This window comes from Lactuca sativa, chromosome 4 (genome assembly GCF_002870075.4).
Source record: "Lactuca sativa cultivar Salinas chromosome 4, Lsat_Salinas_v11, whole genome shotgun sequence".
Lineage (NCBI taxonomy): Eukaryota > Viridiplantae > Streptophyta > Magnoliopsida > Asterales > Asteraceae > Lactuca > Lactuca sativa.
The window spans coordinates 32,865,530-32,880,604 of NC_056626.2; the positions used below are offsets into that span (position 1 = coordinate 32,865,530).

The 15,075-nt window shown below is 39.7% G+C and overlaps 1 protein-coding gene across 1 annotated transcript; it reads right to left on the bottom strand.

Annotated features, from left to right (window-relative positions):
- Positions 1–14,356: 14,356 nt before the first annotated feature.
- LOC111896455 (RING-H2 finger protein ATL18) lies at positions 14,357–14,764 on the bottom strand. Its single transcript, XM_023892445.1, has one exon. It carries the CDS (start codon positions 14,762–14,764, stop codon positions 14,357–14,359), a length of 408 nt encoding a protein of 135 aa, XP_023748213.1.
- Between the last annotated feature and the right edge of the window lie 311 nt (positions 14,765–15,075).

The following is a 15,075-nucleotide window of genomic DNA, read 5'->3' on the forward strand; positions in this document are numbered from 1 at the left end:
TGCGTTATACATATTAGCAAAAGAATATTACAATAAGATGATAAATGTCCAATCATAAAACATCTTTAGTGTTCCCTTCTTCAAAAGCTGATGGTTACCTGTATTACTGATTCCCTGAGAAATACAAGTTGTTTCGAAAAAGTGTCAACAATTAAGTTGGTGAGTTCATAAGTGTTTTGCATTGAAAAGTATGTCCTTTTTGATAGTAAATCGATGAACGAGGTTTTCAGAAAATCCAATATTTTCTATAAATGATTTGAAAAGTTTCCCGTGTTGGAGTGCGTTAGTGTTTTCCATACTTGAATAATAGTGATAAAATTGGTGTTAACAATAAAATGGAAAACTGAAATGCATATATGAATCTCATAAATCTAACTTGTGTTTATACTTTTATGTGAGTTTTATAACCATGCTATTGACACTGATGGCCTGTAACAACGTTCTTCAGGCGTTGGAACTGTTATGACATTTGTCACCCCAGGCCTGTCGGCCTAGCTGTAGCTAACAACTTAGGTGTGGGATTGTCAATCCTGTATAGATCTATACACAAGTATCATGCTCTCCCTCCAAGAGATTATGGTATATAATACAGGACTTGAAATGCATACATACGAGTACGTTGAAGTTTGAATGTCTCACATTACTTGGTATAAACAGATATACGATGTTAAAGACTTTACTTCATTTGAAAGTATTTAATTTGTCAAGATGTATATGTAAAATGTATGAATAACTTGTTAGCTATGCTCTTTATAGCTTCTCAAATGTATGTTTCCATTTAGTAAGAATGACTTGGTGATATAATAGCCTTCTAAGCATAAAGATGTTTATAAAAACGATACTTCGACTTATAATGTACTTGTATTCCCCCCCTAAAACATGAAAAGAATTGAAAAGTAGGGGTATGAACTCACTCGTTAAGTTTGAAGAGAGAGAGGCTAGGGTTGAGCAGAACTTCGACCGCGGATGGTTGCGTCGTCGGGCTCTTCGGGGATCTCTGCAGCGTAAATCTTTCGTCGGGGGCTCGAGTGCGGAAACCGAGGTGAGAAAATGGTTTCTGGAGCTGGGAGAATGGCTGAGAAATGGTGAAGGTGTGCAAAGACTCGAGCTCATGCCTTCTATTTATAGGGCTGGAAACCCTCGTACGCGGCGCGTACTTCCGGAGTACGCGGGGCGTAAAATGGCGTCATGGCTTACGACTCGGGTCTAGCTAAGCGTAGCTTGGGCGGGTCGATGGGACTCCTGGGTCTAGCCAAGCGTAGCTTGGGCGGGCCAATGAGACTCGACTCTGGGTCTAGTACGCGGGGCGTACTCCCAGAGTACGCGGGGCGTAATCCCTGCTTCCGACTTCTAAATTCCGTAACTTTCGCGTACGAGCTCCGTTTTTCGCGTTCTTTATATCCACGCGTAGGTGAGATTATGCTCTACAACTTTCATTTAGACTCCGTCGGCTATTTTTGACTTTATTTTTAATGATATATTTTTAATAGGCCGGGCCTCCTAAAGTTCGTTAAAAATTCATAGGTTCTTTATTCGACGCCGGTTTTCGTTTGTCTTTTTATTGTTTTATTACCACTGAGGAGATCTTCAACTTCCGTTTAGGTGGCGATAGCTAAATAACACTCGATCTTCAATCCGAGTTTTTAGCCCTCTACTACCGTTACGAAACTTTGAAAATTCGTAACTTCTTCATACGAGGTCCAATTTGGGCGATCTTTTTATGCACGTTCACCTTTCAACGAGATCTATGACTTTTGTTTAGATACTTAAGGCTTAAAATGCATTTTTTTTATTGAGATTCTACTTTTTACGTCAAATAATGTTTTAACGTCGTGTCGTAAGTATACGAGTGGTTATAATTTCTTCAATATAACCCGGTTTTAAGCGTTCTTTATGTTCTTGGAAACCTTGGCATGATATCTAATATTTGATGTATCCCAACTTAGATACTTGAACACTTTATTTTCGAGGTTAATTTCGTTGCTTTTTAGCTTTCGAGTGTTACAATGCTTTTGGAAAATATAAGGTTGTCACATCATCCCCCTGTTAAGGGAATTTCGTCCCAAAATTTAATCTAAGATAGAGTTTACAGTTTTAGGAAAAGATGCGGGTACTTTTGTTTCATCTGATCTTCGCGTTCCCAGGTGTATTCAGGTCCTCGCTTGGCGTTCCAGCGGACCTTTACAATGGGTATGCGGCTTTGTTTAGTCCTTTTGATTTCTCGATCCATGATCTCTACTGGTTCCTCCACAAATTGGAGGTTTTCATTTATTGCAATTTCGTCTAAAGGGACGACAAGGGTCTCGTCGGATAAGCACTTCTTCAGATTCGATATGTGAAAGGTAAGGTGTACGTTGTGGAGTTCCTGAGGTAGTCTAAGTTTGTAAGCCACTGGACTGATCCTGGCAAGGATCTCGAATGGTCCGATGTATCTAGGGTTCAGTTTCCCACGTTTTCCGAAGCGTATTAAACCTTTCCAAGGTGAGACTTTGAGTAGGACATGGTCTCCAACTTGGAATTCCAAGGGTTTGCGTCTCTTATCTGCGTAACTCTTTTGTCTATCCCTTGATGCTTTTAGACATTCTCGGATTTGAACAATCTTCTTCGTAGTCTCCCTTATGATTTCTGGTCCAGTGAGCGTGTTGTCAGTTGCTTGTCCTTTTGCTAGTTGCGTGTCCCCCACTTCGGCCCAGCACAAAGGTGACCTGCATTTGCGGCCATATAGGGCTTCGAACGGGGCAACCTTGATACTGGTGTGGTAGCTATTGTTGTACGAGAACTCGACCAATGGTAGATGTGTGTCCCATGCTTTGCCAAAATCGATTACGCAAGCTCTCAACATGTCTTCTAGGGTTTGTATAGTTCTCTCGCTCTGATCGTCAGTTTGTGGGTGATAAGCGGTACTCATGTCTAGTCTTGTCTCCAAAGCTTTTTGTAGCGACTGCCAGAACCTTGAGGTGAATCTACTATCTCGGTCCGAGATAATGGATATGGGCACACCATGCAGTCGTACAATTTCTCTGAGGTATGTCCTTGTTAACTTCTCTAATTTATCCGTCTCTTTGATCGGTAGGAAATGTGCTGACTTAGTTAACCTGTCGACAATTACCCAAATGGTGTCGAGTCCGCTTGTTGTCTTGGGTAATTTTGTTATGAAATCCATGGTTATCCGCTCCCACTTCCATTTGGGTATTTCTGGTTGTTGTAATAAACCCGAGGGCTTCTGATATTCCACCTTGACTTTGGCACATGTCAGGCATTTGCTCACGTAGGTAGCAATTTCAGCTTTCATGTTTTGCCACCAGTACAACTTCTTGAGGTCGAGATACATCTTATCGGAGCCGGGATGTATGGAGTATCGTGTTTTATGGGCTTCGTCCATAACGATTTCTCTGAATCCACCAAACTTTGGTATCCAAATTCGATCCATGAAATAACGAATTCCATTGTTCTTGGTCTCAAGGTTCTTATCCATTCCCCTTAGGGCTTCTCCTGTCACATTTTCGGATTTCAAGGCTTCTATTTGGGCTTCCTTGATTTGCGTGAACAGGTGTGAATGGATTGTCATAGTTAGGGACTTCACTCGGCAACCTGAATACTCCTTCCAACTGAGTGCATCAGCCACTACATTAGCTTTTCCAGGGTGATATCGAATTTCGCACTCGTAATCACTTAGTAGTTCTACCCATCGTCTTTGTCTCATGTTGAGTTCCTTCTGATTGAGGATATGTTGGAGGCTTTTATGATCAGTGAAGATGGTACATTTTGTGCCGTAGAGATAGTGTCTCCATATCTTCAGAGCGAAGACGACTGCTCCTAGCTCAAGATCGTGCGTTGTGTAGTTCACTTCGTGCGTCTTTAGTTGTCTTGAGGCGTAGGCGATGACCTTCCCTCTTTGCATTAAGACACACCCAAGTCCTTGGTTTGATGCATCATAATAGACCACAAAGTCCTCCGTTCCTTCTGGCAAGGTTAAGATGGGCGCACTACATAAGGCTCGCTTTAGTGTCTGAAATGCGCTGTCTTGTTTTTCTCCCCAGTCGAAGGTCGCATTTTTCTGGGTTAGGGTGGTAAGTGGCTTGGCAATCCTTGAAAAGTTCGGTATGAACCTTCGGTAATACCCGGCGAGTCCCAAAAATTGCCGGATTTCCATAGGGGTTCTTGGAGTAGTCCAACTATCTATTGCCTTTATCTTGGAGGGGTCCACGTGTATTCCTTATTTGCTTACAACATGTCCTAGGAAATCCACTTCCCGAATCCAAAATTCACATTTGGAAAATTTTGTGTAAAGTTTCTCTGCCCTTAATGTTTCCAGTACTTGGCGGAGATGTTTGCTGTGTTCTTCCTGGCTTCTTGAATAGATGAGTATATCATCTATGAATACGATCACGAATTTATCCAGGAAGGGATGACATACTCGGTTCATCAAATCCATGAACCCTGCTGGAGCATTCGTCAATCTGAAGGGCATTACTACAAATTCGTAGTGACCATAACGTGTTCGGAAAGCCGTTTTGGGGATGTCTCCCTCCAGTACTCGCAGTTGGTGGTAACCAGATCTTAGATCGATCTTTGAGAAGTAGCTTGCTCCCTGAAGTTGGTCGAATAGATCGTCTATGCGCGGTAAGGGATATCGGTTCTTGATCGTGAGTTTGTTTAGCTCCCGATAATCGATGCACATGCGAAAGGATCCGTCCTTCTTTTTCACGAATAGGACTGGCGCTCCCCATGGTGAGAAGCTCGATCTGATGAATCCCTTGCTCAGCAGTTCGTTTAATTGACTGGATAGTTCCTGCATCTCGGTCGGGGCTAAACGGTACGGTGACTTTGCTACAGGAGTAGCTCCGGGGATTAAGTCGATTCTGAACTCGACTTGACGTTCCGGTGGGATTCCTGGAAGTTCTTCTGTGAAGATGTCTGGGAAATTGCAGACTTCCGGAATGTCTTTAATGTTTTTCGATTCTTGTTTCTTGTCTACTACGTGGGCTAGAAAAGCATGATATTCCTTACGAAGATATTTTTGTGCTTTAATACAGGAAATGATTTGCAAATTTGAACTAGGTTTGTCGCCGTAAATGACAAGAGTTTCACCGTTTGGCAGATTTAGGCGAACAGCCTTTTCGTGGCAAAGGATATCGGCATGGTGAAGGCTCAACCAGTCCATACCGATGATGACATCGAAACTTCTTATGGAAATGGGTATAAGATCGACTCGAAACAAATGCTCGTTTAAATTTAGTGTGCACCCTACGTACAAATCGTTTGCGTGTTCTGTTTTACCGTTTGCCATTTCGACAGTGAATATTTTATTGAGTGGTTGGGGTTTTTGATTAAGTAGGTGTTTGAATTTATGACTCACAAAACTTCTCTCCGCACCGCAGTCAAAAAGTATGCATGCATAAGTGTTGTTGAGTAGAAACGTACCCGTAACCACCGTGGGGTCCGCTATTGCTTCTCTCTGTCCTACTGCCAGCACTCTCCCCACACCGCCAATATTCCTTTCCTTGGGACAATCCCTCCTGAAGTGTCCAGTCTCTCCGCACCCATAACACGCCCGACTTACTCCAGTGCCAGAAACTTGAGTGATTGGTCGTGCCGGTGCTTTACAGAAACGGGCTGTGTGCCCTTTCCTATCATAGTTCTTGCAGTGCATCTTGTGACAAATACCATGGTGATGGTAGTTGCACTTGCTGCACTTGGGCAGATTCCCTGCATATGGTTTTGTTGGTGCAGAGGTAGTAGGAGTTGTGGTGGGGGTAGTAGCAGCATGAACCACAACCATTTGCTTCTTTAAAGGTTCTTGCGAAGTTTGCCCCTTCCTTTTGTTCCAAAATTTCTTCTTGTTGTTGTTGTTGGCATTGATTTCATTGTTGCTGTCCCCTTTGGTTGGTTCAGCCATAATCGCCGCGACTCCTTGACAGACACCATGATCAACAAGAGATTGCACTAGTTCCTTAGCGCTGGCGAAAGTCAAGGGTCTGGAAGCTAGTACACTTCCTCGAAGTTGGGGTGACAGTCCCCAGATGTATCTTTCAACCTTTTGGCTCTCCAGGGTTAACATTCCTGGGCAAAGTGTTATTAAGTCACTAAACCCGTTGGTGTAACCTGCTATATCCGAACCTACCATCGAGAGGTTCCATAGTTCCTGTTCAAGCTTCTGAATCTCGCCTCTTGGGCAGTATTCTCGAAGGAGCATTCTTTTCAGGTTTTCCCAACCCATGGAGTTTGCCACCACCAGGGTTAGTGTCTGGACGTGGCCGTTCCACCATGTCAGGGCGCGTTCAGAGAAAGTAAAAGCGGCAAACTTTACTTTGCTTTCTTCAGGACATGCACAGATTTCAAATACAACTTCCGTTTTCTCTATCCATTGAGATAGAGCCAATACTCCCCCAGTCCCGTAAAAGGGAATAGGTTTTCCGTTGGTGAAGTCTTTGTAAGTGCCTACCCCTGAACGGCTTTGACCTTGGCCATTTGTAAAACTGTTTGTTCCTCCCCCCCGATCCGTTGTTGCTCATTTGTGCCATTGCTGCAGTTACAGCAGCGGTTACAGCAGTCTGGAACATAACGGTGTCCATAATTGGAGGAGGTGGTGGAGGTGGTGTTGAAGTTGAGTTTCTGCGTGTTGATCTACGAGGAGGCATGTTCTGGTAGAGAAAATAAGAATGAATACTATAAGTTTCTAATGTTTTGACAATCGTGTGTTAGTTGTATCTTGTAATTTGTTTTGCCTTTAGTTTATGGTTTCAAGGTAGGCATAGAAATTTAAAACTCGAAATTTTTGAGAGGTATATAATAAGAAATACTTCATATTTATACATATAGGTCATACCTGAGGTGTGTTACATTGCATATCTTGTTCGGGAAAATTTGATCCTCTTAGAGATCTCCGATTACGGATACAATAGGGAAAACAAGGGAAATAAAGGAAAAACTTTTATCCGAAATTCTAATCTATAACAAAATTGTTGGGGCTTGAACAAGTTCTACTTGCGACGTTTGGAGCTAGATTCGGCATCCGACCGTTTGACTCCCATCAGTCGCCTCTCAAGATATGTTTGTTGTTCCTTCATCTCTCTTATTTCTGCTAGAGCTGTTATCATTTGATTCTGAAGTGTCCCCGTGTAGATTTGGGTATTCTCATGTAGTCCTTCCAAACGGCGGATGTCAGCGGCGTTACCTTGGGTAGCAGCATTGACCTCGCGAACTCTGGTTGCTTGCCTGTCCGTCTCGTAGTTCTGGGTAGCTATAGCGTTCACAAGAACAGGAAGTGCTCGATCAGCTGAGCTTCCCCCACTGACATTGTAAAAATCTCGGCACATGCCGAAATGAGGGCGTACACCTTGTTGGCGGCTCCAGTAGTAGAGGTGACTTCCCCACAAGGGAATGGGTCCCGGTTGATATGGTCTGATTTCGGGAGGATGAGGGATGGGAGGGTCGTACACTTCTGGCTCGGAGTCTGTCCCGCTAGAAATCTCCTCGATCTCTTCGTCGACTTCGAATTCCTCTCCGACTTCGACTTCAAATTCTCCCTCGATAACCCCTTCGGGTTCTTCCTCGACCTCTTCTTCGATTTCCTCTGGGTCTTCCTCCGGGTCTTCTCCTATCCAACCGCCGTTGCCTTGGTTTGGGTAGTAGGGATCTCCTGGTAAATGGAATCCGGCCATTTGTCTGTACTAGGATAGATGTATGAGAACTTTATAAGAAAAGAAATTTCTATCTAACGACTTATTATTTTTAACTATAATTTTTATTGTACAACTATTTTTAATAATACTCCTATAATATTTCAATTTGGCGAAACTAAATTTGTATTTGGTAAGTTCTTGGCTTGTTGTCCACTATGACCATTCCTCGACGTACGTTGGTCAAATCCAGGATAAATATAGTTGATCAGGCTATATTTATTCTCGACCTGATTACATACCCCGAGGCTCAATCGTAGTGTCGTAACTTGCCTTAATACTTTTTAGTAAAACTTGTTATGATACGAGATTAATGCATGCTTTTTTTTTTTAAATGTATATCTTTAAAAAGAAAGTATTTTGTTCATGAAAATGTTTTGTCAGAGGGTTTTTGGTCCTCTTTGCATTTATAGTTTGTATATCGTATGTGGTTCGATATACTTAGTTCACTATAAACAATGCTCTGATACCAATCTGTCACACCCCCAAACCAGAATGGCGGAAACATTCGGGGGTGGATGACTTCACGTAGTATCACAACCATTGAATATTGTAAAGAAAGTAACACAACCATCACATATATAATGAAAACGTATGTTGTTGCGTTATACATATTAGCAAAAGAATATTACAATAAGATGATAAATGTCCAATCATAAAACATCTTTAGTGTTCCCTTCTTCAAAAGCTGATGGTTACCTGTATTACTGATTCCCTGAGAAATACAAGTTGTTTCGAAAAAGTGTCAACAATTAAGTTGGTGAGTTCATAAGTGTTTTGCATTGAAAAGTATGTCCTTTTTGATAGTAAATCGATGAACGAGGTTTTCAGAAAATCCAATATTTTCTATAAATGATTTGAAAAGTTTCCCGTGTTGGAGTGCGTTAGTGTTTTCCATACTTGAATAATAGTGATAAAATTGGTGTTAACAATAAAATGGAAAACTGAAATGCATATATGAATCTCATAAATCTAACTTGTGTTTATACTTTTATGTGAGTTTTATAACCATGCTATTGACACTGATGGCCTGTAACAACGTTCTTCAGGCGTTGGAACTGTTATGACATTTGTCACCCCAGGCCTGCCGGCCTAGCTGTAGCTAACAACTTAGGTGTGGGATTGTCAATCCCGTATAGATCTATACACAAGTATCACGCTCTCCCTCCAAGAGATTATGGTATATAATACAGGACTTGAAATGCATACATACGAGTACGTTGAAGTTTGAATGTCTCACATTACTTGGTATAAACAGATATACGATGTTAAAGACTTTACTTCATTTGAAAGTATTTAATTTGTCAAGATGTATATGTAAAATGTATGAATAACTTGTTAGCTATGCTCGTTATAGCTTCTCAAAAGTATGTTTCCATTTAGTAAGAATGACTTGGTGATATAATAGCCTTCTAAGCATAAAGATGTTTATAAAAACGATACTTCGACTTATAATGTACTTGTATTCCCCCCCTAAAACATGAAAAGAATTGAAAAGTAGGGGTATGAACTCACTCGTTAAGTTTGAAGAGAGAGAGGCTAGGGTTGAGCAGAACTTCGACCGCGGATGGTTGCGTCGTCGGGCTCTTCGGGGATCTCTGCAGCGTAAATCTTTCGTCGGGGGCTCGAGTGCGGAAACCGAGGTGAGAAAATGGTTTCTGGAGCTGGGAGAATGGCTGAGAAATGGTGAAGGTGTGCAAAGACTCGAGCTCATGCCTTCTATTTATAGGGCTGGAAACCCTCGTACGCGGCGCGTACTTCCGGAGTACGCGGGGCGTAAAATGGCGTCATGGCTTACGACTCGGGTCTAGCTAAGCGTAGCTTGGGCGGGTCGATGGGACTCCTGGGTCTAGCCAAGCGTAGCTTGGGCGGGCCAATGAGACTCGACTCTGGGTCTAGTACGCGGGGCGTACTCCCAGAGTACGCGGGGCGTAATCCCTGCTTCCGACTTCTAAATTCCGTAACTTTCGCGTACGAGCTCCGTTTTTCGCGTTCTTTATATCCACGCGTAGGTGAGATTATGCTCTACAACTTTCATTTAGACTCCGTCGGCTATTTTTGACTTTATTTTTAATGATATATTTTTAATAGGCCGGGCCTCCTAAAGTTCGTTAAAAATTCATAGGTTCTTTATTCGACGCCGGTTTTCGTTTGTCTTTTTATTGTTTTATTACCACTGAGGAGATCTTCAACTTCCGTTTAGGTGGCGATAGCTAAATAACACTCGATCTTCAATCCGAGTTTTTAGCCCTCTACTACCGTTACGAAACTTTGAAAATTCGTAACTTCTTCATACGAGGTCCAATTTGGGCGATCTTTTTATGCACGTTCACCTTTCAACGAGATCTATGACTTTTGTTTAGATACTTAAGGCTTAAAATGCATTTTTTTTATTGAGATTCTACTTTTTACGTCAAATAATGTTTTAACGTCGTGTCGTAAGTATACGAGTGGTTATAATTTCTTCAATATAACCCGGTTTTAAGCGTTCTTTATGTTCTTGGAAACCTTGGCATGATATCTAATATTTGATGTATCCCAACTTAGATACTTGAACACTTTATTTTCGAGGTTAATTTCGTTGCTTTTTAGCTTTCGAGTGTTACAATGCTTTTGGAAAATATAGGGTTGTCACAATATTTGTACCAGCCGAATTACACTTTTATACATAATAATTTGTAGTAATACATCGCATAAGGTACTGTTCATAGATGAGCATTAACAATGCAAGTAATATAATAGTTGAACAAATAATGATTATTGATGATGATTATGATTTGAATGAAATGTGGGTGATGAATGAAATAGATGAGAAGAGACTGTAGAATTAAATGAACATTGAATGGTTCAGTAGAATAAATAAAGTGGTGATTATGATTGAATAAGTGTTTAATGGGTTATATGTGTTCGTGTATAGATATTTAATGGATGGTGTGACAATCCATTCAACTCTATAGAGTTAAATGAATTATGGATATCGTTAGTTTTAAAACATATTAGATTGAACTCTATAGAGTTAAATGAATTATGGATATCGTTAACTTTAAACCATATTAGATTGAAACAAATACATATCTATGTCAATTCTATGTATGATAAATTAAATATTCATTGTAGATTAATTTGTAAATCGTATAATCTGTTGCTACCTCTTGCAATCCAGTACACCAATCCTTTTCAATTAATTATGTAAATCTTGTTTTATCCTTTAATTAACTATACTAAGATATCGATCCATTAATATCAATCCATTAATATTATGTCATCTGTTAAAAATCATATTGTAACAGCCCGAAAACCAGGTACCCTTCTATTTATCCCTTCATCCTTATTATGTTCTCTTTTAGGGTTGCATGATTAGCGAGTACGCTGGGCGTACAAGGTGTACGCTGCGCGTACTCGTGCGCTTCATTTGGACGCGTTCACCCTCAGGTACGCTGGGCGTACCCAAGGTTACGCGGGGCGTAACCGGTCCAGACCTAAAAACCCTAATTCTTTTGGAGGGCTATAAAAGGAATGTGTGGCTCGACTTCTCAGCCACCATCCCTCTGAGAGAAACCCTAAAGAGAGTGTGCAACCGTTCTTAGGCCATTTGTGAGTATTCTAAGCTTGGTGGTGCCATTTCAAGGTAGCAAAAGAGAAGAGGAGCTCATTGGGGAAGGCTAGAAGTGGTATTCAAGTGTAGATCTGAGCTTAGCAAAGGTTGAGGCTTCATTTCAAGGTAAAAAGCTCGGATCTTGTCCTATAGTTCTTGTAATATGCTTCATGTACCATTTTCTAGGGTTTTAGTCCCAAAGGTGGAGACTTTTGAGCAAATGGTATCCATAAGCTTAGATCCTTCGTATTTCTGGTCTATTTTGAGTTGTAGACTCATAAAAATGAAACCTTGGTCGTGAACATTGCACCATGCATGAGATCTAGGCCCTTGAGTTGGAATAGAGTGATGTTATGAAGTGTTGGAGCCTTTACAGCCATGCCAAGGCTTAAAGGTCTCGACTTTATGGGTATAGACGCATAAACAGAGCCGGATCTAGAAGTTGGAGTAATGGCTTAACCGATTAAGACCAGAAATAAGAAATGCTAAAGTCTGATGGTTACACTGGGCGTAACTTCCAGTACGCACAGCATACTGGGTGGAGACCCCGATCCATGGGTTGGCGATGTACGCCCCGCGTACATCAAGCAGTACGCCCCGCGTACTCGTAGGGTTGACTTTTGTTGACTTTTTAGGGTTTTGGTCAACATGAGGACTTTGGGTTAAGGAGGGGTAAAATGGTCTTTTACCCTCTGAGGATTGGTGTTAAGGGGTAAAAGTTTTGTTATGAAAGTCTTTGAGTATTAATATGATATTTTTATGATTAGGCGAGGTAGAGTCGTCGTTGGATTTTGGGAGATAGCGAGTACACGAGATCTTAGACTTTCCACGAGGTGAGTCTTCTCACTATACGTACCTTGAGTGGTATTCTGAGTTGACCAGAGGGTCTTGTGTGCTATGTATGAGATTATGTGTTATATTTGAGATTTTATGCTATGTGTTATTTGTATGCTGTATGACTATATAGACCGGACCGGAGGGTCCAACGATTCAGACCGGGCCAGAGGGCCCAATGAGCTATGACCGGACCGGAGGGTCCAACAAGCTGCGGGGCTGGAGGGTCCCTCTGAGACATCTTGACCGGAGGGTCGGGTTAGCCTCGAGAGGTGTATTTGTGGCATGTGGTATATTGGGGAACTCACTAAGCATTATGCTTACAGTTGTTGTGTTTGATGTCTCAGGTACCAGCGATGACCGTGGGAAGGCGACGGCTTGACTCGTACACACTCACACCGATGGAGTTCACTTTTGAGAGATCTTGGGAATTTGTTTTGAAAACACTGTTGTTTCGGATTTGAAATTATGATGTGATATACATTTGGTGGTTTTAAAAATTAAAAATCTAATTGGAAATTTTACGTTATTACACATATGTAGTTATACATGTTTTAAAACATTAATATTTTTCATAAGTAATGATATTTCCATTTGGTTTTTTATCCATGAACTTAATAAACTTTTCTTTTTCCTTTTATGCCCTTACTCACCGCCCCTTATTATGATTTTGTTTGCTGTTTTTTAATTTGATTTTTATGCATTGTATTTGGAAACCCACGATCTTGATTTTGGTTTCCTAACAAAACCCTTAATTGGTTTTATTATATATATATATATATATATATATATATATATATATATATATATATATATATATATATATAATATTTAAATAATTAAGGCAAAATTAAATAAAAATTCATATTAGATATGATGCAAACAACATACGGACGTATTATTATCATAATCTGTTAAATATTTTTTTTTTGGTTTATTAAGTGTGTGTATCATAAGCTAAATCTTTTTCACAAATAACATAGTGGTTACGGACCACGATTTAAAATAACGATTATCTCGATGTATTGTTTATTTTAACATTTTTGTAATATGCATCAGTTTGAATATTTTTGTTGAGCAACATCTTACCTGAGTAGGATGGATGTTTATTTACGGCTACTACTACATCATGACAATTTTTATTTCATTACGTTCCATGATGGTTATTTTCTTTTTGACCGTGATAGTAGTTTAGATTACAACACTAATAAAAAATTAATTCTTTTTAGTAGTGTACGGTATGACACTTAGGCCTTGTTTGTTTTTCTACCAAAGTATTTTTTGAGCATTTTTTCCTTCTGGCGGGTAGACGTTTCGCAAGTGCACGTCTTCTTCTGCAAACTTGGAAAAAGACAAAAGATATTTAATCACTTCCAAAACAAACAGAACCTTAATAAAAAGAAAATCTTTAATTGATTCTGATAATACTATGTCTGCACAATTTAGGTATCATACCTATTTAATTTTTATTTAATTTTTGTTTAAAAAATTTGAATATTGATGTATTTATATATGCTTTATTTTAATCATATATAAAACATCAAAATTAAATTAAAACAAAAAATAAAAGTAAAAGTAAAATATAAAAGCAATTAAGGTCCTTGTCAAATCAAAGGAATTTGGTTTCCAAATTAAGTGACGTAAAATCAAAATTAAAAACAGAGACAAAATAATAAAGATGAAATCAAAATTAAAAACAGACAACTAAAATCAAAGGAATTTGGTTTCCAAATTAAGTGACGTAAAATCAAAATTAAAAACAGAGACAAAATAATAAGGATGAAATCAAGTTTGGAGATCGGGTTTTAATGACTGATATTTAAAGAGCAAAAGAGGAAAAAGTAAATTTTATAAAGTGGATAAATAAAAATACCAAGTGGAAGTATCACCTCCCATTTTTCATTGACGGAGAAGCCACGGTACTTATGGGAAGGGGAAGCACATTAAATTGTTTTCAAAATTTGGCATTAATTAACATGGGATTTTTTTAATAATTGCTGTTAATTAACATGGACAAATAGTTACACTGTAAGACGATAATCAGAACTCGATGAACACCAAATGCACATTCAATACCACGGATTATCGGATTAAAGATTAACCCAAGGTACCAAATGCAATCTCGTGATTGATATACCAAACACGAAGAAACAATTATCTACACAGTCACTGCATGATCAGTAGTTTACAAGAAACAATGGTGCGATAAGAAATCTAAAAAATTGAAAAAAAATAATGTTAATCATTATCTCAGCCACCATCTACTCTCATCATTACTTGGAGCAGTTTCACAAAGATCCAAAAACAACGCTTCCTGGCTGCCGATTTCACAAGCCTCTTCAATCTTGGGTGGCACTAGTAGATTATGGCGGCATAAGGGGCAGGTTGTATGTCCATATGAGAGCCACGTATCTAAGCAGTTTCTGTGAAAGAGATGATCACACCTTAATTCTCTAATCTCATCGTCATCCTCAATTTTGCTCAAGCAAATGGCACATTCTACCTCTTCGTTCAGCAGTGCTCCACCACTATATGATATCCAATCAAATTTTTCCGGCAGGTGGAACATACGGTGGTGGAATAAGACATGGTTGATCAAGAAATCAATAGCCCGTATCAAATGGTTAACATACGATAGAATGTAAACCGACATAGTTGCTTGAAGAAGAGAGTGAGAATGATGGATAAGAGCCTAAGGCTGGTGTATAGGTAATCTATGCTCTCATCCAATTTAATGATTCAGGAAACTGCGAGTTTTATTTTGGGTTATATAGAGATATAATCACGTTTTTCCCGAAAAAGATTAAAAAAAATAAAAATTATTGTGTGACAATAATATATAAATTAATTGTGGGTGGCATGCAGCAAGTAGCAATTTGCCTCGTGTTACTCTAATCTCGCACGATAGATAGTCGAGTCGAATCTTGGTCCAACATAGACAAGTCAATATAGTGCAGCATGATC

What these genes read in the sequence shown, in the direction of transcription:
- LOC111896455 (XM_023892445.1), bottom strand. Translation starts at nt 14,764, where the DNA reads ATGTCGGTTTACATTCTATCGTATGTTAACCATTTGATACGGGCTATT.